Consider the following 20,503-nt stretch of genomic DNA (forward strand, 5'->3'; position numbering starts at 1 on the left):
AATTCTAGTCAACAAACGTAAAAAAATAACATGAGAAAACAACAATATTTGTCAAACTAAGTTTTGTTATATGAATATTTAATAATTAAATTTTGTATAGTTATGAAAATTAATTATTTAATTTTATTATAGTAAATAATAAGTGAGTAACAAACATATAAAATAATAAACTAACATATACAATAATAAACTAACATATAAAATAATAAACTAACAGACTTGTTGAGTAATAAATCGGAAAAATTTTCTCATGATGAACACAAGAATTCAGGATACCTTGGTGCTACTTAGCCTCAAATATCGAGTTTGGAACCAAAATATGAATATTTAATAATTAAATACTGTATAGTTATAAAAATTAATTATTTAATTTTATTATAGTCAAAAATAGGTGAGTAACAAACAAACATATAAAGTAATAGAACTAACATATAAAATAATAAAACTAATATATTAAAGTAACATATAAAATTATAATATTGAAAATATATCAACCTAATTAACAAATTAATTATAATATCGAGTATAATTAATATTGTTCAATTTACAGTAGCCGTCATAGAGGTTCCGTCTTTGCATCCCGAACGTGCCTCGCTAGAGCTACTGTTGCTATAGGTCGATCATATATCTTCCTACATATGGGAGGGACAGTTATTGGCCCAGACATTCCGCGCCAGAAGAGTAGACGATATGTGGGACTTTCTTAGGGCCCACCATCTCCATCCCCGTATAGTTAGACACCTCTAGGATACAGGTTTTTATAGGATTGTTGAGATCGGTCGGATGCAGCTGGATTGGTTTCCATTTTTCCATTGGTGAGGCCACTATCACGCTGCAGGAATTGGAAGTTCTGTATGGGCTGCCGGTTGATGGACATCATGTTGCTTTGCCGCATGCCATCAGAGAGTATACGGGTTTGCAATACCTGGAGATGTTGCAGCGGCTCACCGATTTCCAGCCAGTGGATAAGGCTGCATCGATTGGGGCTAGTCGGCTACAGTTGACGCCCGTCTGACTGCATCTGGAGGCGATGCATGCTGACATCACGGATGATACACTGAATCTTCATATTAACTGTACACGAGGTTGTTGCTGCTACTTATGTTTGGAGGGGTTTTGTTCCCGAACACTTCAGAAAACCTAGGCAGCTTGAGATTTCTTCATCATCTTGAGTGACTAGATGATTTATATGATTACAGCTGAGGTGCTGCTGTTCTCGGTTACTTGTACATGCAGATGTGCCGGGAGAGCACCCAGCGAGACGTTGCCGGATTTTTACCGCTGAAAACATAGTCGAATACTATCTTCATTATAACATACCTAGTAAAAATATAACTTAATTTTTACGTCCACATTGTATATTAGGTTTGAGCCTGGTAGCGGTTCTTGCAGGTGTAGCCACCTCTACCACCCTTCGCTCCGGATGGACCACCTCCGTTTATCCCTTTATCTAGGAAGTGGGTTGATAGGCGAGGATATGGACGAGAGTACGAGGCTCGACTTAATCTCCCCTATTACAGGGATTTGTTGGATTTAATGGAGGGCGCACAGGTAAATGTATACTTAATTTTTCTTGGCCTGGCTTTATATGTGTTGCGTATACTCACGGTTCCTGTTTTTACTTAATAGTTCATTTGGAGGCCATACAGTGACGAGCTAATAGCTGGTTTGCCCGATTATTGCTCAACCGACTGAATTATGTGGAGCTCTTTTGTCCCATTGATGTGTCTCGATATTGTCGAGCATCATGCCACCGAGCGAGTCCTTTGCCAGTTTGGCCGACTGCAGCTTGTACCTCCACCGCCCTCTTGGCATATGACACATTACCAGTGGGATGATCATTCCAGAGTGGACCAGACATATGTGGCATGACTAGAGGTACAGATCGATACTTGGGACCAGCGATATGACTTGATTCAGCCCCCCCAAAACCTGACCGGACGGATGGTAAGCATGACTATATGGGCTGGTACCGCAGCGTTAGCCGACTTTTCGTCGGGAATCCTGTTCATCGCACTGGCGGTCGGTATGTTCCATACGCCGGGAGGCACGAGGCACTGGTATGTAATTTGGTATACTTACTTATAACGTTAACCTAGCGTTTCGTAATTAATATTTTACATGTTGTGCAAGCTATTGGCCCACATCTGTTCTACCAGTTGGGACTGCAGATGCAGCAGTATACCATCGAGGGAGCTGCTGCTTTGCACGAGTATGGATGGCAGGTTACAGATCTGGCTTCTCGGACATTGAGGCGAGCCCGAGATGATGAGCGCTTAGGATACAAAGCTGATTTTGTGGAGCCAGAGAAGTACCATCGTGGGCCAGCAGTGGAGCCGGAACATGGTCAACGTGGTAGGCATGCCCAGAGAGGTAGGGTGTCCCATAAGGTAGGGGTGTCCCACGATGTAGGGGTGTCCCACGAGGTCGTGGGGGTCGGCGAGGAGGTGGTACCTAGAAAGGGGGTGTTGAGGCACCTGTTGAGGATGTTGGAGTTGATAAACCGGGTGACCACCATGAGCTAGACCATGCTCCTAGTGGTATGTCGTCATTCGACCTTCAGCTTACTCCAAGGACTTCGCAGGTGACCCCGTCAGCTCCATTGTTGATCGCGGGCATGACCATTATGCGACAGGAGTTGGATCAGTGTTTTCCTGGTCCTCCAGATCCATCGACGGTTGCTGATGATCATCCGACCCGAGATGTGGATAGTGGGCGCTGACTGAGTTATGGCTCATCATCGAGGGATGTTGAGGATCTTTCACAGGTGCAATTATTTATATTACTATTATTTATATTTATTTTTATCTCATTGATTAGTCATAAATATCTAAAGCCTTTTTTTAAGACATCATCCTCGCCCGTCACCGAGGTCACTTTGTGCGATACTGACATGGCTGAGACGGATGATTATATTCAGGAGCGCGACGAGACCATGGAAAGACAATTTAAATTTTTGTGACTTAACACGTACATTACTAATATATATTTCATATACTAAAATATCTTATTATTTTGTAGGTTACTGCTGGAACGACGACCCCTTCTACCGAGCCTGCCAGTCCTACTGACGATCATACTGCAATGCATCCTCCGATAATGAGGCAACGTGATGAGGATGATCCTGATAGTGTAGCCGGGCGGGATGGGATGCGCCTCAGGCCAACGACCGCTTTAAAGCATACAGGATGTGGGACACATTGACCTTTTTTGATTTTCTGTACATATGACATTCAGTAAATAATAGCAACAATTTTTATTATTTACATTATATGCACATTATGTTTTTTTCTCGGGATTCTTCGTTATTTTAATACTATATTTCAAATACAAACATAACAACTTAACATAATTTAAATTCAGTACAACTAATGAAAATACATGACATGGAAAACATAAAGATAAAATACTACACTCAACACATACATGTGTTTGTTTAGTGACTATCGCCCATTATTCTCTGCTTCAACCACTTAAATTCTATTTCAACCTATTTTTTTGTTCTTCCGCCTCTTTTAGTTTCTCCTGCACTGCCGCAATTTGTCATTGCATTTTAAAGATCTGGAGTTTATATTCACCGGTCATATTCCAAACATACTACAAATATGATTTGTAGTATTCCTGGTTAATGGGTTCATCATACCATTTTTCAAATCTACATTGATTTATGTCCTACCAATGGGGATTATAACACAACACTATTAGTTAACATTTTATATAAAAATTATTAACAAATATTTTTTCAAAACAATAACTTACAAGTCGTTGACATATCCAGCGTCTGCGCCCAACATTACTATTTGACCAACATGGCTTCAAAATCGCATGTTTGCCACAATAACACCTTGGTATGTCATTGCATCCAGACATTTGTTAATGCAAGAAAAATGAAAAATTTATGGAAAGTTTTTCTATTTACTTTGATTAAGTGCAGATAATAACTAAAATGCGCTAGTTATTTATAGGCAAGATAAAACACATAACGTGGTATTTCACCGTGCTATATTTCGCGTGATAATAATTCCTTAGGGTACAATATAACTTTTCCAAAAGATAGCTTTTGCAGAACATCAGCTTTTTCAGGTCGACAAAACAACACACATAACGTGGTATTTCACTGCGCTATGCTTCGCATGATAATGATTCTTTCGGGTACAATACAACTTTTCCAGAAGATAGCTTTTGCAGAACAACAACTTTTTCAGGTCGACAAGACAACACATATAACGTGGTATTTCACCGCGCTATGCTTCGCGTGATAATGATTCTTTCGGGTATAAGATATCTACTTAAACTGAACCAAGTCATCCGTATTTCAAAGACTTTTTGAATAAATATTAGAACATCCATTAAAAAAATGCCACTAACATTTAACTAGTTCAAAAAGAGGCAAAAGGGTGAAGGTAGTTCAAAAGATCCCCATGGAATACGTCTTAACTCTATCAATCCCTACCTTGAAAACAATATGCTAGGTTGCTACACTGACTTGGTTGATGACAAGTGATATGGTGTTCTGCGTCCCTTGGAAAATAATCCTATTAATATACACTGATCTCAAAGTTGTAGGGAACATTATTGAGGGCAAAGTGCATTCTACAAAGCCTGAAGGTATGCGAATTTGGGGCAAACAACTACAATGGGTTCCCTTTTACTCAAAACAGTGTGATTACGAAGTACTATGTCGCTGGCATAGGCTTGTTGTGCCACAAGCACTGTCTGCAACCTTCCAAGCAAACAAATACAAAGATGAACCGGAAGTGATTCTACATTTGATGAAAGAGAAAACAAAGATGGAAAAGGCACTAGATATTCATCATGCAATGGATGATCTTAACTTCTTGGGAGGAACGGAGGATCAGGTCTGGGATTTGTTAGAAAGTGATAAATTGCATAGAGACGATGATTATCCTGTTTTCCCAACAGTTGTCGAGTGGGAGGGACTACCTAAGTTTCTACCACAGACGTTGGACGTTGGAGTCCCATATTGTTTTTGAACTCAAGAAAAGGTTCTTATTGATGCTAGCGATAAAATATGAGATATGTGTGTCAATTGGGGCCTAGATTACGATGCCCTCAGTTCCGAAGGGTGCGTACACGATGTTGAGGAAGAAGATAAAGACAGTGACATTGAAATTGTGCTAGACAACGACGATAATGGTGAATGATAATTGTTTTTTTTTAAATGGGGTTTATGTTAAATTGTTGTACTGAAGTATTAATGCTAAATATCAATAAGACTTAACAGCAATTGAAACATAATTTTATTTCATACATTCTGCAAGATAAACAAGTACATACACTTATTATAATAAATTACGGAAACAAAACACTATGTGTATCCTTGATAATTAGGCACATTGGATGAACTTCCACTAGGAGTTGAATTACCACCGCCACCCAAATTAGCTGAAGGACATTTACGACGGTCGTGTACTGTTTGCGAGCATATGCCACATATACGCACATAAACGATATCACCAACATCCATTTGGTTCTGTATACGCATTCTTTTTTGCACTTGTCATTGACGTATATACTCCTTATTACACACCATTGTAAATAGTTTCGGCGGCCAATAATGCTCAGCACCCACTGGCTGCAACTGGCCACTATAGGTGTTTAAGTATGCAACAACACTATATTATTTATCAATGTAGTTGGTTGCCGCGAAACCTGTATGTTGAAAGCACTTCATGGCATGTGAGCACGACATGTGGTAGATGTACCATTTTCCACAAGAGCATAACCTCCTGGCTTTATTTACGGTGTGCATATTATTCTCCCGATTTTGATAGATAGCGGTGCAAACTTCAAAAATATTTCGCTCGTTGCAATACTGTAAATATGAATGCCAATGTGCTCGCCTCCTGTATTTCTCAAATCTTTTCATTGATATTGGTATAAATTCAATGCCTCTTTCCCTCAATGACGATGCACCTCTAGCCCTTTCAACAAACCTCTCCACCATCTGCTTGAATGACATCCGCACCATGGCAGTGGCAGACAATCCACGTGCAGACTTCACTAACCCGTTAAAAGACTCTGACACATTTATAGTCAGAATTCCCCATCTTCTGCCACCATCTGCATGCAAAGTCCACTTGTTTAGCTCATGTCGCATCAACTAACGATAGGCTCCTTCATTTTCCTGCCTGATAGATTCTATGTGCCTCCTGAATTTACACTCTTGGTGATATGTTGCATCCATCCACATTAAATAATGCAAATCCTTAATGGGATATGCCTTCTGGAAATTGGCCTTCAGGTGCCTCGCACAGTAACGGTGGTAGGCATACGGTTTCTGCCATGCACGCAAATTCTGTACAGAACTTAAAATACCACCATGCCGATCAGATATTAGACAAATACCTGAACGCTGTCTGACAAAGTGCTCCTTCAAGTGGTTCAAAAATAGTGTCCACGTCCCTTGGCTTTCATTGGCACAAATAGCAAAAGCTAGGGAAAATATACTTGCAATAGCATCTACTGCAACGACGATCACCAACTTAATATCATACTTTCCATAGACATGAGTGTCGTCTATGGATATTATCAGTCGGCAATGCACAAAACCATCAATTGCTGGTTTAAATGCCCAGAACACATATTTGAATATATGTTCTGGTATTTCCGGACTCCGCTCAAGCTTCCATTCAACAACAGTACCGGGGTTAAAGTGTTGCAATGCATCCATATACCTGGGTAGAGATGCAAAAGGACTTATCCCAGTTACCATAAACAATTTCAAACGCACGTTTGCGCCCGAGAAATGCCTTTCATTTGGTAATGGTACACCCATATTCCTGGTGGATAGATGTTATACACTCTTTGATCTTGTACCTTATGGATGCTTCAATGTGTGGAATCAAGAAAAGAGAAATCAAGTCAACATTCAAGTTAAAATGATTCCCACTGAATGTGTCTATTTCACAATTGTGGGTGCCAATGTATTTACCCACAACCCACATATTTGTTTTCTTCTTCCTCGCACGCAATATCCAATTATAACCCATAAACCATCTACGACAGACTACCTTGTATACATCTGGAGATGACTCTAATACCGCGATCTCACGATACTCTTTTACGTTGTACATTCACTCCGCCCTACTTAGGCGCGCTTTATTGAGAAAAAGCATGCCCTTTGACACCACTGTTGCTCTAGATTCATCCCACATTGCTGTCTGAATTTCATCAATATCCCTTGTGAGGGCATCCACATCTGGCATACTTGGAAAATAATTAAGGTAGGGAATCTCCCTGGAATGAAACAACATGTGGGACTCGTACACTCTTGGTCTAACGGGAGGTGGAGCATGCTCCCTCGTCAAATCAGGTTCAACATTCTCTTCCTCCTCCTCATCACCCTTATTGGGTAAGGGTGTGTCATCTCTAGACTCATCGGTATTGTTATCATAATCACTATTCTCTTCTTGACTCTGCGCATCTGCCAGATCCAGATTAAATATCTCGTCTTTGTGCAATTGAGTAAGGACATGACCTTTAAGTTGCTCATTTTCACTGCACAACAAACAAAATAATGAGTTACTCAAATTGATCCAAACTTTACATATAGATTTATCACTTCACTTACAAATCGTAATGTGTTGACATCCCATTATGAATATTATCCTGTTGGTAATGACTCCAGGATGGACCACCATGATCCAACATACCAGAACTAGGCATATTCCAACTGGGCGTTGGTTCATAACTTGTAAAATTCATATCTGGCCGGTACCCCATGTGGAATATATGAGTGTTAATACAAATTCAATACATCAAAAATAAACATCGTAACACAAAAGAAAATTGAAGATTACCACTCATCTTGTGGATTATGTAAACTAGGAGAGAAATTATTTCCTCGCTCCTCATTCGCCCGTGGAGATAAGTTTAGATCATGCCAAACTCTTTCAGCCGGAACCTGTTTGGCTAAAACTTCTCCAAAATAATCACCCGATGACTGAGGGATATCCCTACTTTGCGCAACCTCATTATTACGAACGTCTTTAGCCTTGACATACATTTCCAACATTTTTATCACAATAAATTCCTGATATTCATCTGAAGTCCTCAAAATATCTCTCATAGTTTCATCGTCTTCGATGTTAAACTCAACATAACAAGTAATCCTTTGCGGAGTGACAAAATACAGATATCTTCCGGTTACTTTAATATTCACCGAACGTTTGCTCATACTCATTTTTTTACATAACAATGAAAATGTATCATACTCCATTGTAAGTGAAAACTTAACATGACACTGTGGAGATAAACTATAGCTTATTGAGTTGTTCGCCACCACAACCTCACCCCCCCTCCCCCAATATAATGAAACCCTAATTTTTCGCTCTTCAAACATTATGACAAAATGCAAAACAACTTAACAAAGAAATATTTCAGAAGACTTGGGAATATTTATGAATGAATTTTTATAGAATCCTTAACCTCTTTAAATAAGGTACAAACCAGTCTGGGGGGTACAATTATTTGAGGTATAACGCCTTAAATATGGATGCTATACCCAGTTAAATTATTGTTATGTCATTTAAGCCCAGAAGAATTATTGGTGGGTCCACATAATATATATAACGCCTTTCAAAAGGGCTTTATATATATAGCGCCTTTTTAAAAGGCGCTATACTTAACTGGGCAAACGGCCGTTAAGGTATAATGCTCTTTTAAAAGGCGTTATATATATTATGGTCACTGCTCATATTCCACATATTTTGGTTCTTTGAGTCCAAAAGAACTACATTTTGGTTCCGGGTTCCTAGTTTGATTCCCGCTACTTCCTTTTTGGCCTTCCCCTCCCCGATATCCCAATGTAATGAACTTTTCTTTAAAATTATTTTTAGTTGCGACGGAAGTATACAAGTCCTTTTTACGAACCATGATCCATTCAACTGTTAAATTAAATTAGTCATGGTGTGCTAGAATTGCCCTTTTAATATGAAGTATATACGAAAGAATGAAGCTCTTCGAAAGTTCTATTGAAGCTCGTTTTTTAAGTAATTAAATGAGTTGAAATAAGAATGAGCCCAAGGAGGTGCATAGAAATGTAATTTTCAAAAGGACTCTTAAGAGAGCTTAGTTATCCATTATTTTATGCTGGTTATTCGGAGTGAATGTCAAGGTTCTCCAGTTCAAAAGTCAAGTGATGGGTTACTCCAAAGTCAATGATCCACGGTTTGGTGGATGCAGTGGGAGATGAAGTGTAGTTAGATGGGGTTCAAACCATTGTGGTTGTTATATTTTGGACTTGGACACATTGTCTTGAGGTGTGTCCTCGGCCCCAACAATTGTAATAGGTGGGTATGAAAGGCTCAATATTATTGTGAGATGCATGACCAGAATTTGATAATTAGCTTCCACGCGGTCTCTACCTTGTGCTCCATCACTAATATTTTAGAATCGATTGTTTGACGGGTATAAATTGGACTGGAGTCAGTGGCGAAGCCTGAAATTTCTTCAACATTGTTCAAACATGAAAGAAGTGAAAATATTCTCCAACAAAGAGTGTTCAATATATGTTATATATCTCTAAAACCTAATATTTTACCTATATACGCAATGTAATTTTTCGACGAACTTTAAGGCATGTAGCTTCACCCATGACTGGAGCCTACGTATTGGCTCGAGGAGTTTTGAGGTGAGTGGATATAATCCTTTGCTAAAGTTGTTCTACTCACAAAAATATGCCCACAAAGTATTTGATAAAATGCTTTAAAGAGTCAACATGTGCTTAATTGGAACTAGTGAATATATGTTGACTAAGTATATTCTAGTTAAAACTTATATATTTTACTCGAGAAGTATAAGCGTCTATTTTTCATATTTTTATGCTTTATTCTATGATCTTACATGTTAAAGTTTCAAGAGTTAGATAGAACTTTTAAAAATACATTGAGTAATTTTATTTCATGCTTATGCTATGTATACACTCCAGAATATTATTATGAATATTGATAGATCACTTTCAAACAAGATTTAGATTTGAAAAGTCACAAGAAAAGGTTTTAGAAAGAAATATTTTTTGGGAGTATCCTCTATTCTAATAAGGGTCATCGTCCAGGCCGAGGGTCCTGACCGAGACGTTGACTTTCTAAAACTACTTGTGCCAAAGTAGGGAGCAAACGAGCCAAGGGTCTCGTTGATGAGAATTTGCCTAGCCAAGCTAAGGTATGATACAAGAGCGTTGAGAACCATGAAGCGAGTGACTCCACGTAGATTGGGCCTATTCGATCAGGTTGGGATCGAACCTGTGCCGATCACACGGTGACTAAGACAGAAATAAGTCAGGATAGTTGGAACTCCCAAAGCATAAAGTGAAGTATTTTTTTTTTTGATAAGAAAGAAAAAGAAAAGAATTTCTTTTAGAATATCTATAAATTGTCGTTATGCAATTATTTTAGAATTGTTCTTAGATGTTTTATGTTTTCCATGCATTTAGAATCTTTGCTTGTAATATATATTTTATTAAAGTTTCGTCCCCTGTCGTTGAGATGCACTGAGTATAATTGATGGTACGGATATTCTCTTTTGGGAATCTGCATTGGTCTGGGATACAACATAGGAACCAGTTTTGCAGGAGAGCAGGCTACATGTTAGAACTTCCCTTACTTCCAGTGCTATCGGCGAGCTCCACTTTTGTTCGTGGAGTATTCCTTTGAGTCGTCATTATTTAGCTATTTCTTTGTTTACTTGGAGAACTGGCCAGGAAATCTCATATTCTGAGCAGGCGTCAGTTTATCAATAGAGGCTTCATAGACACAGTCGGTGGGTTATGATTCAAGTATTTTTGATAATAACTTTGTAGTATTTCAGTAGTTACTATTAATAAAATTTTGGAGTTTGTTTATTTAGATATTCAAATTAATTAAAAGTATTTGATTAAAGTATTACCTTGTTGCATATAAAGTTTGAAATTATAATAGTTTTGATAAGCGCAGATGGTTCTCTCGGTCGAATTTAGCGATCGGATGCCGGTCACGGCTTGTTTAGAAAATGAGTCGTGATAAACTTGGTGTTAGAGCATCAGGTTTATGGAGTCCTAGGGGTCTATGAAAAAGTATTAGTAGAGTATTGTTTACGGGTATGAAGCGCACCATACTTATAAACAGGAGGCGAAAAGCATCTAGGAAAAGTCTTATTTTTACACTTTAGATCGTGCGGTAGATCCTACCTCTATGAAATTATCTAATGTATTCTTTCTCTAAAACTCGCAGAAATGGCTCGTACAAGCAACTCTGACACTGACCCTCAGGATACTGCTCAAGAACCTATTGCTACTATTGTGGCTCAAGGTAAAACTAAGAAGGCTTCAACATTGGAAAAGAAGGATAAATCCACAAAGGGGGTTCAACATGAAGAAGAGGTGGATCATGGTGAGCAAATACCTCAGGATCTAGTGCCACCCCTTGCAGCAATTCCGGCTCAGACATCTATATCTCTAGGAGGGTCAGATTTTTAATGCTGTCAGCAGTTCCATGGAGATGTTTAAAGCCTTCATGGTCAATCAGAACGAGAGAAAAAATGAGATTCCACCTCAATCAAATAGACAGAACAATTCTAAGTCCTCAAGAGTGAATGAACTTTTGAGCTGTTCTAAATCCTCAAGAATGAAACTGCCCAAAGTTGCAACGTAATTTCAGTGGGGGATCAACTCGTCTTTCTAGTTGCTCAGCTACTACAGTTGCACCACCTCAGGCTCGTGGTTCTCATAATCAGGTCGGGCACGGAGCATGCAGAGGTGCAAATAGAGCTACTCAGGGAGGGGGCACAACCCCGTTTGTTTGCTACACTTGATCGTCAGAGTGTAGAGGCATCTGTATAATTTATTACATGTATACTTCTAGTCTGCTCTCATAATGCTTATGCCATAATTGATCCAGGTTCAACGTTGTGAGTATGTAATTTTTACCCTACCAAAATATTCCAACAAAATTAATACATAAATTATTCATATTTATTTTTTTAAGGATTTTTGTTAATTATTCGCAATTATTTGCATTTAGTTGCATTTCTCATGCATTTTTAGCATTTTTGAAATCATAGAATAACAAAAAATATTTAAACCTTCATCATCTTGCATTATTAGGTTTTAAATTTAATTTAACACCTAATTGTGCAATTTAATCATGTTATTAATAGGAAATCACAAAAATTATTTATTGTTAGTTTTTATGTTAAAATTAGTAGTTTTACTTGTTATAACTTAGGATTAATTAGTTAAATAATACAAATAGATAGTTGGTTTAATTTTATAAATTAAGATAGCCTAGTACTTAATTAGGATTTTTTAAAGTTAATTAGACTTTTGGAATTAATTAAATTACTTATGGGTTTAAGTAATTTAATCGGACTGGGCCAGTGTAAAAAAAAACCAGCCCAATCCCTAAAATTAACCCAAAAACGCACAAGCCCAATACTCCCAAACCGGTTCGCCCCCTCTAAAGACCAAACGACGCCATTTAGGCGACAATCTATCCAGGTCGTTGATCTTCGAATGATCTAACGGCCCGGAACTCCCTCCCTCCACCACCTAAGTATAAAACTGTCCTAAACCCTTCACCCCCCCTCCCCCCATTTCCAAATTCCCCTACTCTCTCACATCTCTCTCTTAATCGTCCAAACCTTGGCCGCCCCAAATCCATAGCCGCCACCATCTTCCTCCACCTTAAACCACCACCAAACCCTACCGCCCTAAAATCCTTCCCCTATGCCGCCACCAGAAATCGCCTAAGGTGGCGGTGGAACTTCAAACCCACTCAAACTCACCCCATACCTTCCTCTCGTCCTCATAAACCTCATCTTACTAACCAAATCTCTAAAACCTCCACCAATAACCCTAAATCTGTCAAAACCCTACCTAGTCCATCTAGAAATCCTCAGGCTAAGAGCTTCTTTCACGGGTCTCACATCCTAGATAGGGGTCTTGGCATGAGGGTTTTTTCTCCGACTAGATCTATTTTTCAAAACCCTAAAATCCACCTAGCCGTCAAAAAATACTCCTGCCAAGATCTCCCATCAAGGATCTCAGATCCCAGACGGGAATCTTGGCATGAGGGTTTTTTCACGGTTAGACCCATTTAATTTTGCTTTTTGCTATTTTTTCTGTTATTTCCGCATTTTTATTTATTTCTGTTATTTCCGCATTTTTAAAAATTATTTTTGTTATTTTTTTCCGCATTTTTATTTATTCTGCTATTTTTCGTTATTTACGCATTCTATTTTTGTTTTGTTAGTTATACTCCGTTATAATTAATTGACTAATTAAACCGAACTTAATTAAAAAATATACAAGATCAGGGCTTAAATATATTCTGTTAATTTTTACATCATCTGTTATTTCGTTTGTATTAAATAATTAACTAAAATGGATTAATCAGTGTTAAGCTTATTTATTTTTTATTTTTTATATTTTTTGCTTACTGTTGCATTTTATTCCTGCTACTGGTAAATATTAGTAAATAAAATGCCCTAATCAAACACTTGTAGAAATGCTTTAGGCGCAATTATTTTTAAATTGCTATCACGATTACGTTTCTTTCAAATAAATTCAAAGTATGTGTTTGTGCAGCTTTGACCAAATCTTTTCTCTTAAATAAACCAAACGCTAGCAATTGAGTATACGTACGTGTAACTCATCTTAAATTAATTCTTTAAATACGGATTATCAAGTGATTAATAGCGGTAAATGATAAAAATTAACATAGGTCCTAAAATAAATAATTAGACAAAATAGGCCATGTATAAATCATTAATCGACCGTGCTAGAACCACAGAATTCGGGAGTGCCTAACACCTTCTCGCGGGTTAACAGAATTCCTTACCTAGTTTTTTCTGGTTTCGCAGACTTCAAACGGAGTCAAATTTCCTCGATTTGGGATTTAAAATAAACCGGTGACTTGGAATACTATAAATTATTCCAAGTGGCGACTCTGAAATTAAATAAATAATTCCATTTCGATTAATGCCACTTTAATTGGAAAAACTCCCTTATCCCATATCCCCCCGGGAAAAAGGAGGTGTGACAATTATTTTCGTACATGACTCCATACTTTGCAATTAATCTCTGGCTAGAACCTGAAAAACTTAGTGACCCCTTCCTAGTATCTACTCCAATTGGCGAGTCAGTGAAAGCCACAAGAGTCTATAGAGGTTGTATAGTTTCAATCCATGGTCGTAGCACCGAGGCCGATCTCATAGAGTTAGAATTGGTGGATATCGGTGTGATCATGGGTATAGATTGGTTTTCTTCCTGCTATGCCATGTTAGATTGTCATGCCAAGATAGTCAGGTTCTAATTACCAAATGAAGAAGTCTTAGAAAGGAAGGGTAGTTCATTATCACTTGTAGGTAAGTTTATTTCTTAACTTAAGGCACATCGAATGGTAGGTAAGGGATGTCTCACCTATTTGGCTCACATCATTAATCCAGAATCAGAACCACCAACTCTTCAGTATGTGCCAGTTGTTAGAGAATTTCCAGAAGTTTTCCTAGATTACCTTCCCGGACTCCCTTATGAAAGAATCATAGACTTTGGCATCGATCTCATGCCAGGCACTCAACCCATATCTATACCTCCTTATAGGATGGCTCCAGTAGAAATTAATGAATTGAGAGAATAGTTGAAAGGCCTTCTTGATAAGGGCTTCATCAGGTCGAGTGTTTCACCGTGTGGTGCCCCAGTCCTGTTTGTCAAGAATAAAGATAGGTCACTCAGAATGTGCGTGGACTATTAGTAGTTGAATAAAGTTACCATTAAGAACAAGTACCCACTACCAAGAATTATTGATTTATTTGATTAACTTCAGGGTGCAAAGTACTTTTAAAATATAGACTTGAGGTCGAGGTACCATCAGTTGAGAATCAGAGAAGAGGATATATCTAAAACAACCTTTAGAACTCGCTAAGGGCACTATGAATTTCTAGTAATGTCCTTCGAGCTAAAAAATGCTCCAGCTGCATTCATGGACATCATGAATAGAGTTTTCAAGCCATTCCTCGATACCTTTATTATCGTGTTTATAGACGATATTCTGGTATACTCTAAAGGCAATGAAGAGCATGCAGAGCACCACAAGATAGCCTTGCAGACCTTGAAGGAGAATGAGCTTTATACCAAGTTTTCAAAATGTGAGTTCTGGCTGCAGTCAGTGGCAATCTTAGGCCAGAGTCGTATCTAGTGAAGGAATAAAAGTAGACCCTTAGAAGACAGAAGCAGCCAAGAACTGTCCAAGGCCGACAACGCCTACCAAAATCAGGAGTTTCTTGGGGTTAGCTGGCTACTATAGAAGGTTTGTAGAGGGATTTTCCTCACTTGAAGCTCCATTAACTAAGTTGACTCAGAAAGCAGTTAAGATCCAGTGGTCATACGCTTATTAGCAGAGTTTTCAAGAGTTTAAGAAGAGGTTGACCACTGCACATGTGTTAACCTTGCCGCCAGGTTCGGGTGGGTTCACAATGTATTGTGATGCCTCCAGAGTTGGTCTTGGTTGTGTTCTTATGCAAGATGGTAAATTTATTGCTTATGCTTCTAGGCAATTAAAGAATCATGAGAAGAACTACTCCACTTGGAGCTTGTAGCAGTGGTGTTTGCATTAAAGATATGGCGACACTACCTTTATGGCGATCATTCTGAAGTGTTTACAGATCACAAAAGCCTCCAGTACATTTTTAAGTAGAAAGAGTTAAATTTAAGACAGAGAAGGTGGCTCGAGCTATTGAAGGATTATGACATCAATACCCTTTATCACCCGGGCAAAGTTAATGTGATAGCAGATGCACTTATAGGAAGTTAATAGGTGTCTTGGCCCATCTTGCAGTACAAAGGCTGACTTTGGGTTGAGAAATTCAAAAACTGGCAAATGATGGAATTAGATTGGATGAGACCGAAGAAGGAGGTATAACTGCTTATGCCTTAGCGCAATCCTCTCTTATTGTGCATGTTAAGGCTAAGCAAGATGAAGATCCGTACTTAGTAAAGTTAAAAGAAGAATTCAGAAACAAAGTAATCACTTTCACTCTAGGAAGTGATGGAGTTTTAAAGTTGAGTGATCGGTTATATGTGTCTAATGTAGATGGTCTTAGGAAGGCCATAATGGAAGAAGCTCACAGCTCGAGGTACTCTATCCACTCAGAAGCTACCAAAATGTACCTGGACTTGAAAGAGTTGTACTGGTGGAAAGGCATGCAGAAACAAGTAGCAGATCATGTGGCCAAATGTTTGAATTGCCAACAAGACAAAGCCGGGCATCAGAGGCCTAGTGGCCTAGCTTAGGATATAGAGATACCACAGTGGAAATGGGAGATGATTAATATGGATTTCGTAGTAGGTATGCCTTGCACATACCGCAAGCATGATTCAATTTGGTTAATCCTAGACCGATTCACACAGTCCGCTCATTTCCTACCAGTAAAGATGATAGACTCCGCAGAGCAGCATGCGCAGTTGTACATCAAAGATATAGTCTAATTGCATGGTACTGTAGTTTATGAAGATCCAATGTTGTGGCTGGAGTGTGTCAAGAAATCCCTCCGAGCGATGAAGGCATTTGATGATGAAGTTATGGAGATGGCTGCCTACCAATGTAGAGATGTGGCTGACGCCTAGGATATGGGAAAGGGAAAGAGATGAAGATGTTGTTTCGCCTACTTGGTAAGAATTTGAAGAGGCCTTCATGGCTAATTTTATACTAGAAGAGCATAGAGAAGCTAAGGCTAAAGAGTTCAAGCAGCTCAAGCAAGGGAATAAAAGTGTGCAACAGTACTACACGGAATTCATAAGTTTGGCTAAGCATTCTCCTCACATGGTTAAGACAGAAAAAACAAAGATCCGTAAGTTTGTTGGCGGTTTGGCTTATCACATTAAGGATACGACATCACCTGCAGTGGTAGGAATCACATCTTTCTCATCTGTTGTGGGTTTCACCAAGCACTTAGAAAAAGACAGACAATAAAAGAGAGAAGAAAAAGAGCATAATAAGAAATCCCGGACTGCGGGCGGGTTTATTGGTACATCCAGCGGATGAGGAAGGGGTTCCTTCAATAAGGGGTCATTAGCACCAACTCAGTCCAGTCATAAGTCAGGTGGTAAGTCTTCTTTCAGATGTACTCAGAGTTATGGAAACCAGTCTTGCCAGAATCAAAATTTTATGACACCATCCTTATATAGCCAAAGTCATGTTGAGAAACATTCACAACAACAAGGTCTTTGTGGTACATGTAAGTGGCAACATTCGGTTCAGTGCAAGCTCAGGTTTCAAGTTTGCTATCATTATAGAGAGAGTGGGGCTATAATGGCAAACTGCCCAAAGTTGCAACGTAATTTCAGTGGGGGATCAACTCGTCCTTCTAGTTGCTCAGCTACTATAGTTGCACCACCTCAGGCTTGTGGTTCTCATAATCAGGCCGGGCACGGAGCATGTAGAGGTGCAGATCGAGTTACTCAGGGAGGGGGACAACCCCATTTGTTTGCTACACTTGATCGTCAGAGTGTAGAGGCATCTGCATAATTTATTACAGGCATACTTCTAGTCTGCTACATAATGCTTATGCCATAATTGATCCAGGTTCAACGTTTTCGTACGTGACTCCATACTTTGCAATTAACCTTGGGCTAAAACCTGAACAACTTAGTGACACGTTCCTAGTATCTACTCCAGTTGGCGAGTCAGTGAAAGCCACAAGAGTCTATAGAGGTAGTATAGTTTTAGTCCAAGGTCGTAGCACCGAGGCCGATCTCATAGAGTTAGAATTGGTGGATATTGACGTGATCATAGGTATAGATTGTTTTTCTTCCTGCTATGCCATGTTAGATTGTCATGCCAAGATAGTCAGGTTCTAATTACCAAATGAAGAAGTCTTAGAGTGGAAGGGTAGTTCAACATCGCTTGTAGGTAATTTATTTCTTACCTTAAGGCACATCGAATGATCGGTAAGGGGTGTCTCGCCTATTTGGCTCACATTATTAATCCAGAATCAGAACCACCAACTCTTCAATCTGTGCCAGTTGTTAGAGAATTTCCAGAAGTTTTCCTAGATTACCTTCCCGGACTCCCTCATGAAAGAATCATAGAATTTAGCATCAATCTCATGCTAGGCACTCAACCCATATCTATACATCCTGTTAAGATGGCTCCAGCAGAAATTAATGAATTGAGAGAATAGTTGAAAGGACTTCTTGACATGGGCTTCATCAGGCCGAGTGTTTCACCGTGTGGTGCCCCGGTCCTGTTTGTCAAGAAGAAAGATGGGTCTCTCAGAATGTCCGTCGACTATCGCCAGTTGAATAAAGTTACCATTAAGAACAAGTACCCACTGCCAAGAATTGATGATTTATTTGATTAACTTCAGGGTGCAAAGTACTTTAAAAATATAGACCTGAGGTCGAGGAACCATCAGTTGAGAATCAGAGAGGAGGATATATCTAAAACAATCTTTAGAACTCGCTACAGGCACTATGAATTTCTAGTAATGTCCTTCGGACTGAAAAATGCTCCAACTGCATTCATGGACCTCATGAACAGAGTTTTCAAGCCAGTCCTCGATACCTTTATTATCGTATTTATAGACGATATTCTGGTATACTCTAAAGGCAATGAAGAGCATGCAGAACACCTTAAGATAGCCTTGCAGACCTTGAAAGAGAATGAACTTTATACCAAGTTTTCAAAATATGTGTTCTGGTTGCAGTTAGTGGCAGTCTTAGGCCAGAGTCGTATCTAGTGAAGGAATAAAAGTAGACCCTCAGAAGACAGAAGCAGTCAAGAACTGGCCAAGGCCGACAATGCCTACCAAAATCAGGAGTTTCTTGGGGTTAGATGGCTACTATAGAAGGTTTGTAGAGGGACTTTCCTCACTTGCAGCTCCATTAACTAAGTTGACTTAGAAAGCAGTTAAGATCCAGTGGTCAGATACTTGTGAGCAGAGTTTTTAAGAGTTTAAAAAGAGGTTGACCACTACACATATGTTAACCTTGCCGATAGGTTTGGGTGGGTTTACAATGTATTGTGATGCCTCCAGAGTTGGTCTTAGTTGTGCTCTTATACAAGATGGAAAAGTTATTGCTTATGCTTTCAAGCAGTTAAAGAATCATGAGAAGAACTACTCCACTTGGAGCTTGCAGCATTGGTGTTTGCATTAATGATATGGCGACACTATCTTTATGGCGATCATTCTGAAGTGTTTACAGATCACAAAAGCCTCCAGTACATTTTTAAGTAGAAAGAGTTAAATTTAAGACAGAGAAGGTGGCTCGAGCTATTGAAGGATTATGACATCAATACCCTTTATCACCCGGGCAAAGTTAATGTGCTAGCAGATGCACTTAGTAGGAAGTTAATAGGTGTCTTGGCCCATCTTGCAGTACAAAGGCTGACTTTGGGTTGAGAAATTCAAAAACTGACAAATGATGGAATTAGATTGGATGAGACCGAAGAAGGAGGTATAACTGCTTATGCCTTAGCGCAATCCTCTCTTATTGTGCATGTTAAGGCTAAGCAAGATGAAGATCCGTACTTAGTAAAGTTAAAAGAAGAATTCAGAAACAAAGTAATCACTTTCACTCTAGGAAGTGATGGAGTTTTAAAGTTGAGTGATCGGTTATATGTGTCTGATGTAGATGGTCTTAAGAAGGCCATAATGGAAGAAGCTCACAGCTCGAGGTACTCTATCCACCCAGGAGCTACCAAAATGTACCTGGACTTGAAAGAGTTGTACTGGTGGAAAGGCATACAGAAACAAGTAGCAGATCATGTGGCCAAATGTTTGAATTGCCAACAAGACAAAGCCGAGCATCAGAGTCCGAGTGGCCTAGCTTAGGATATAGAGATACCACAGTGGAAATGGGAGATGATTAATTTGGATTTCGTGGTAGGTATGCCTCGCACATACCGCAAACATGATGCAATTCGGGTTATCGTAGACCGACTCACAAAGTCCGCTCATTTCCTACCAGTAAAGACGACAGACTCCGCAGAGCAGTATGCGCAGTTGTACATAAAAGATATAGTCCAATTGCATGGTACTCCAGTTTCAGTCATATCTGACAGAGGCCCTCATTTCACGGCTCATTTTTGGCAGGCATTTCAGAAAAGATTAGGTACCAAGGTCAATTTGAGCACCGCTTTCCATCCACAGATCGATGGTCAGGCAGAAAGGACTACTTAAACTATTGAAGATATGTTGCGAGCATGTGTTATACATTTTGAAGGTAATTGGGATGATCACTTTCCACTTATAGAATTTGCTTACAATAACAGCTATCAGGCCAGCATTGGTATGGCTCCTAGTGAAGCATTGTATGGGTGAAGATATAGGTATCCAGTGGGTTAGTTTGAACCAGCAGAGGTGTCGTTGATTGGTCCAGAGTTTGTTTGTGAGGCTTAGAGAAAGTCCAGCTAATTAGAGAAAGACTGAAAGCGGCTCAGAGTCGTCAAAAGTCCTATTCTGACTAGAGGCATCGTGACTTAGAGTTCATGGTTGGTGACTAGGT

At 39.1% G+C, this 20,503-nt stretch overlaps 1 protein-coding gene across 1 annotated transcript; it reads left to right on the forward strand.

The window, feature by feature from the left end:
- The first annotated feature begins 17,306 nt into the window (after nucleotides 1-17,306).
- Nucleotides 17,307-19,830, forward strand: LOC138902056 (uncharacterized). Its single transcript, XM_070189868.1, has 3 exons — nucleotides 17,307-17,496; nucleotides 17,580-17,847; nucleotides 19,431-19,830. The coding sequence occupies exons 1-3, from the start codon at nucleotides 17,307-17,309 to the stop codon at nucleotides 19,828-19,830; spliced, it is 858 nt and encodes a 285-aa protein (XP_070045969.1).
- The last annotated feature ends 673 nt before the right edge of the window (nucleotides 19,831-20,503 follow it).

This window comes from Nicotiana tomentosiformis, chromosome 11, assembly GCF_000390325.3.
Source record: "Nicotiana tomentosiformis chromosome 11, ASM39032v3, whole genome shotgun sequence".
Classification (NCBI taxonomy): domain Eukaryota; kingdom Viridiplantae; phylum Streptophyta; class Magnoliopsida; order Solanales; family Solanaceae; genus Nicotiana; species Nicotiana tomentosiformis.

What these genes read in the sequence shown, in the direction of transcription:
- LOC138902056 (XM_070189868.1), top strand. Translation starts at nt 17,307, where the DNA reads ATGGCAAACTGCCCAAAGTTGCAACGTAATTTCAGTGGGGGATCAACT. An exon ending in TTTGTTTGCTACACTTGATC is followed by an intron (nt 17,497 to 17,579) that starts GTCAGAGTGTAG and finishes TAATTGATCCAG; the next exon opens with GTTCAACGTTTTCGTACGTG. An exon ending in TGTCATGCCAAGATAGTCAG is followed by an intron (nt 17,848 to 19,430) that starts GTTCTAATTACC and finishes TGATGGAATTAG; the next exon opens with ATTGGATGAGACCGAAGAAG.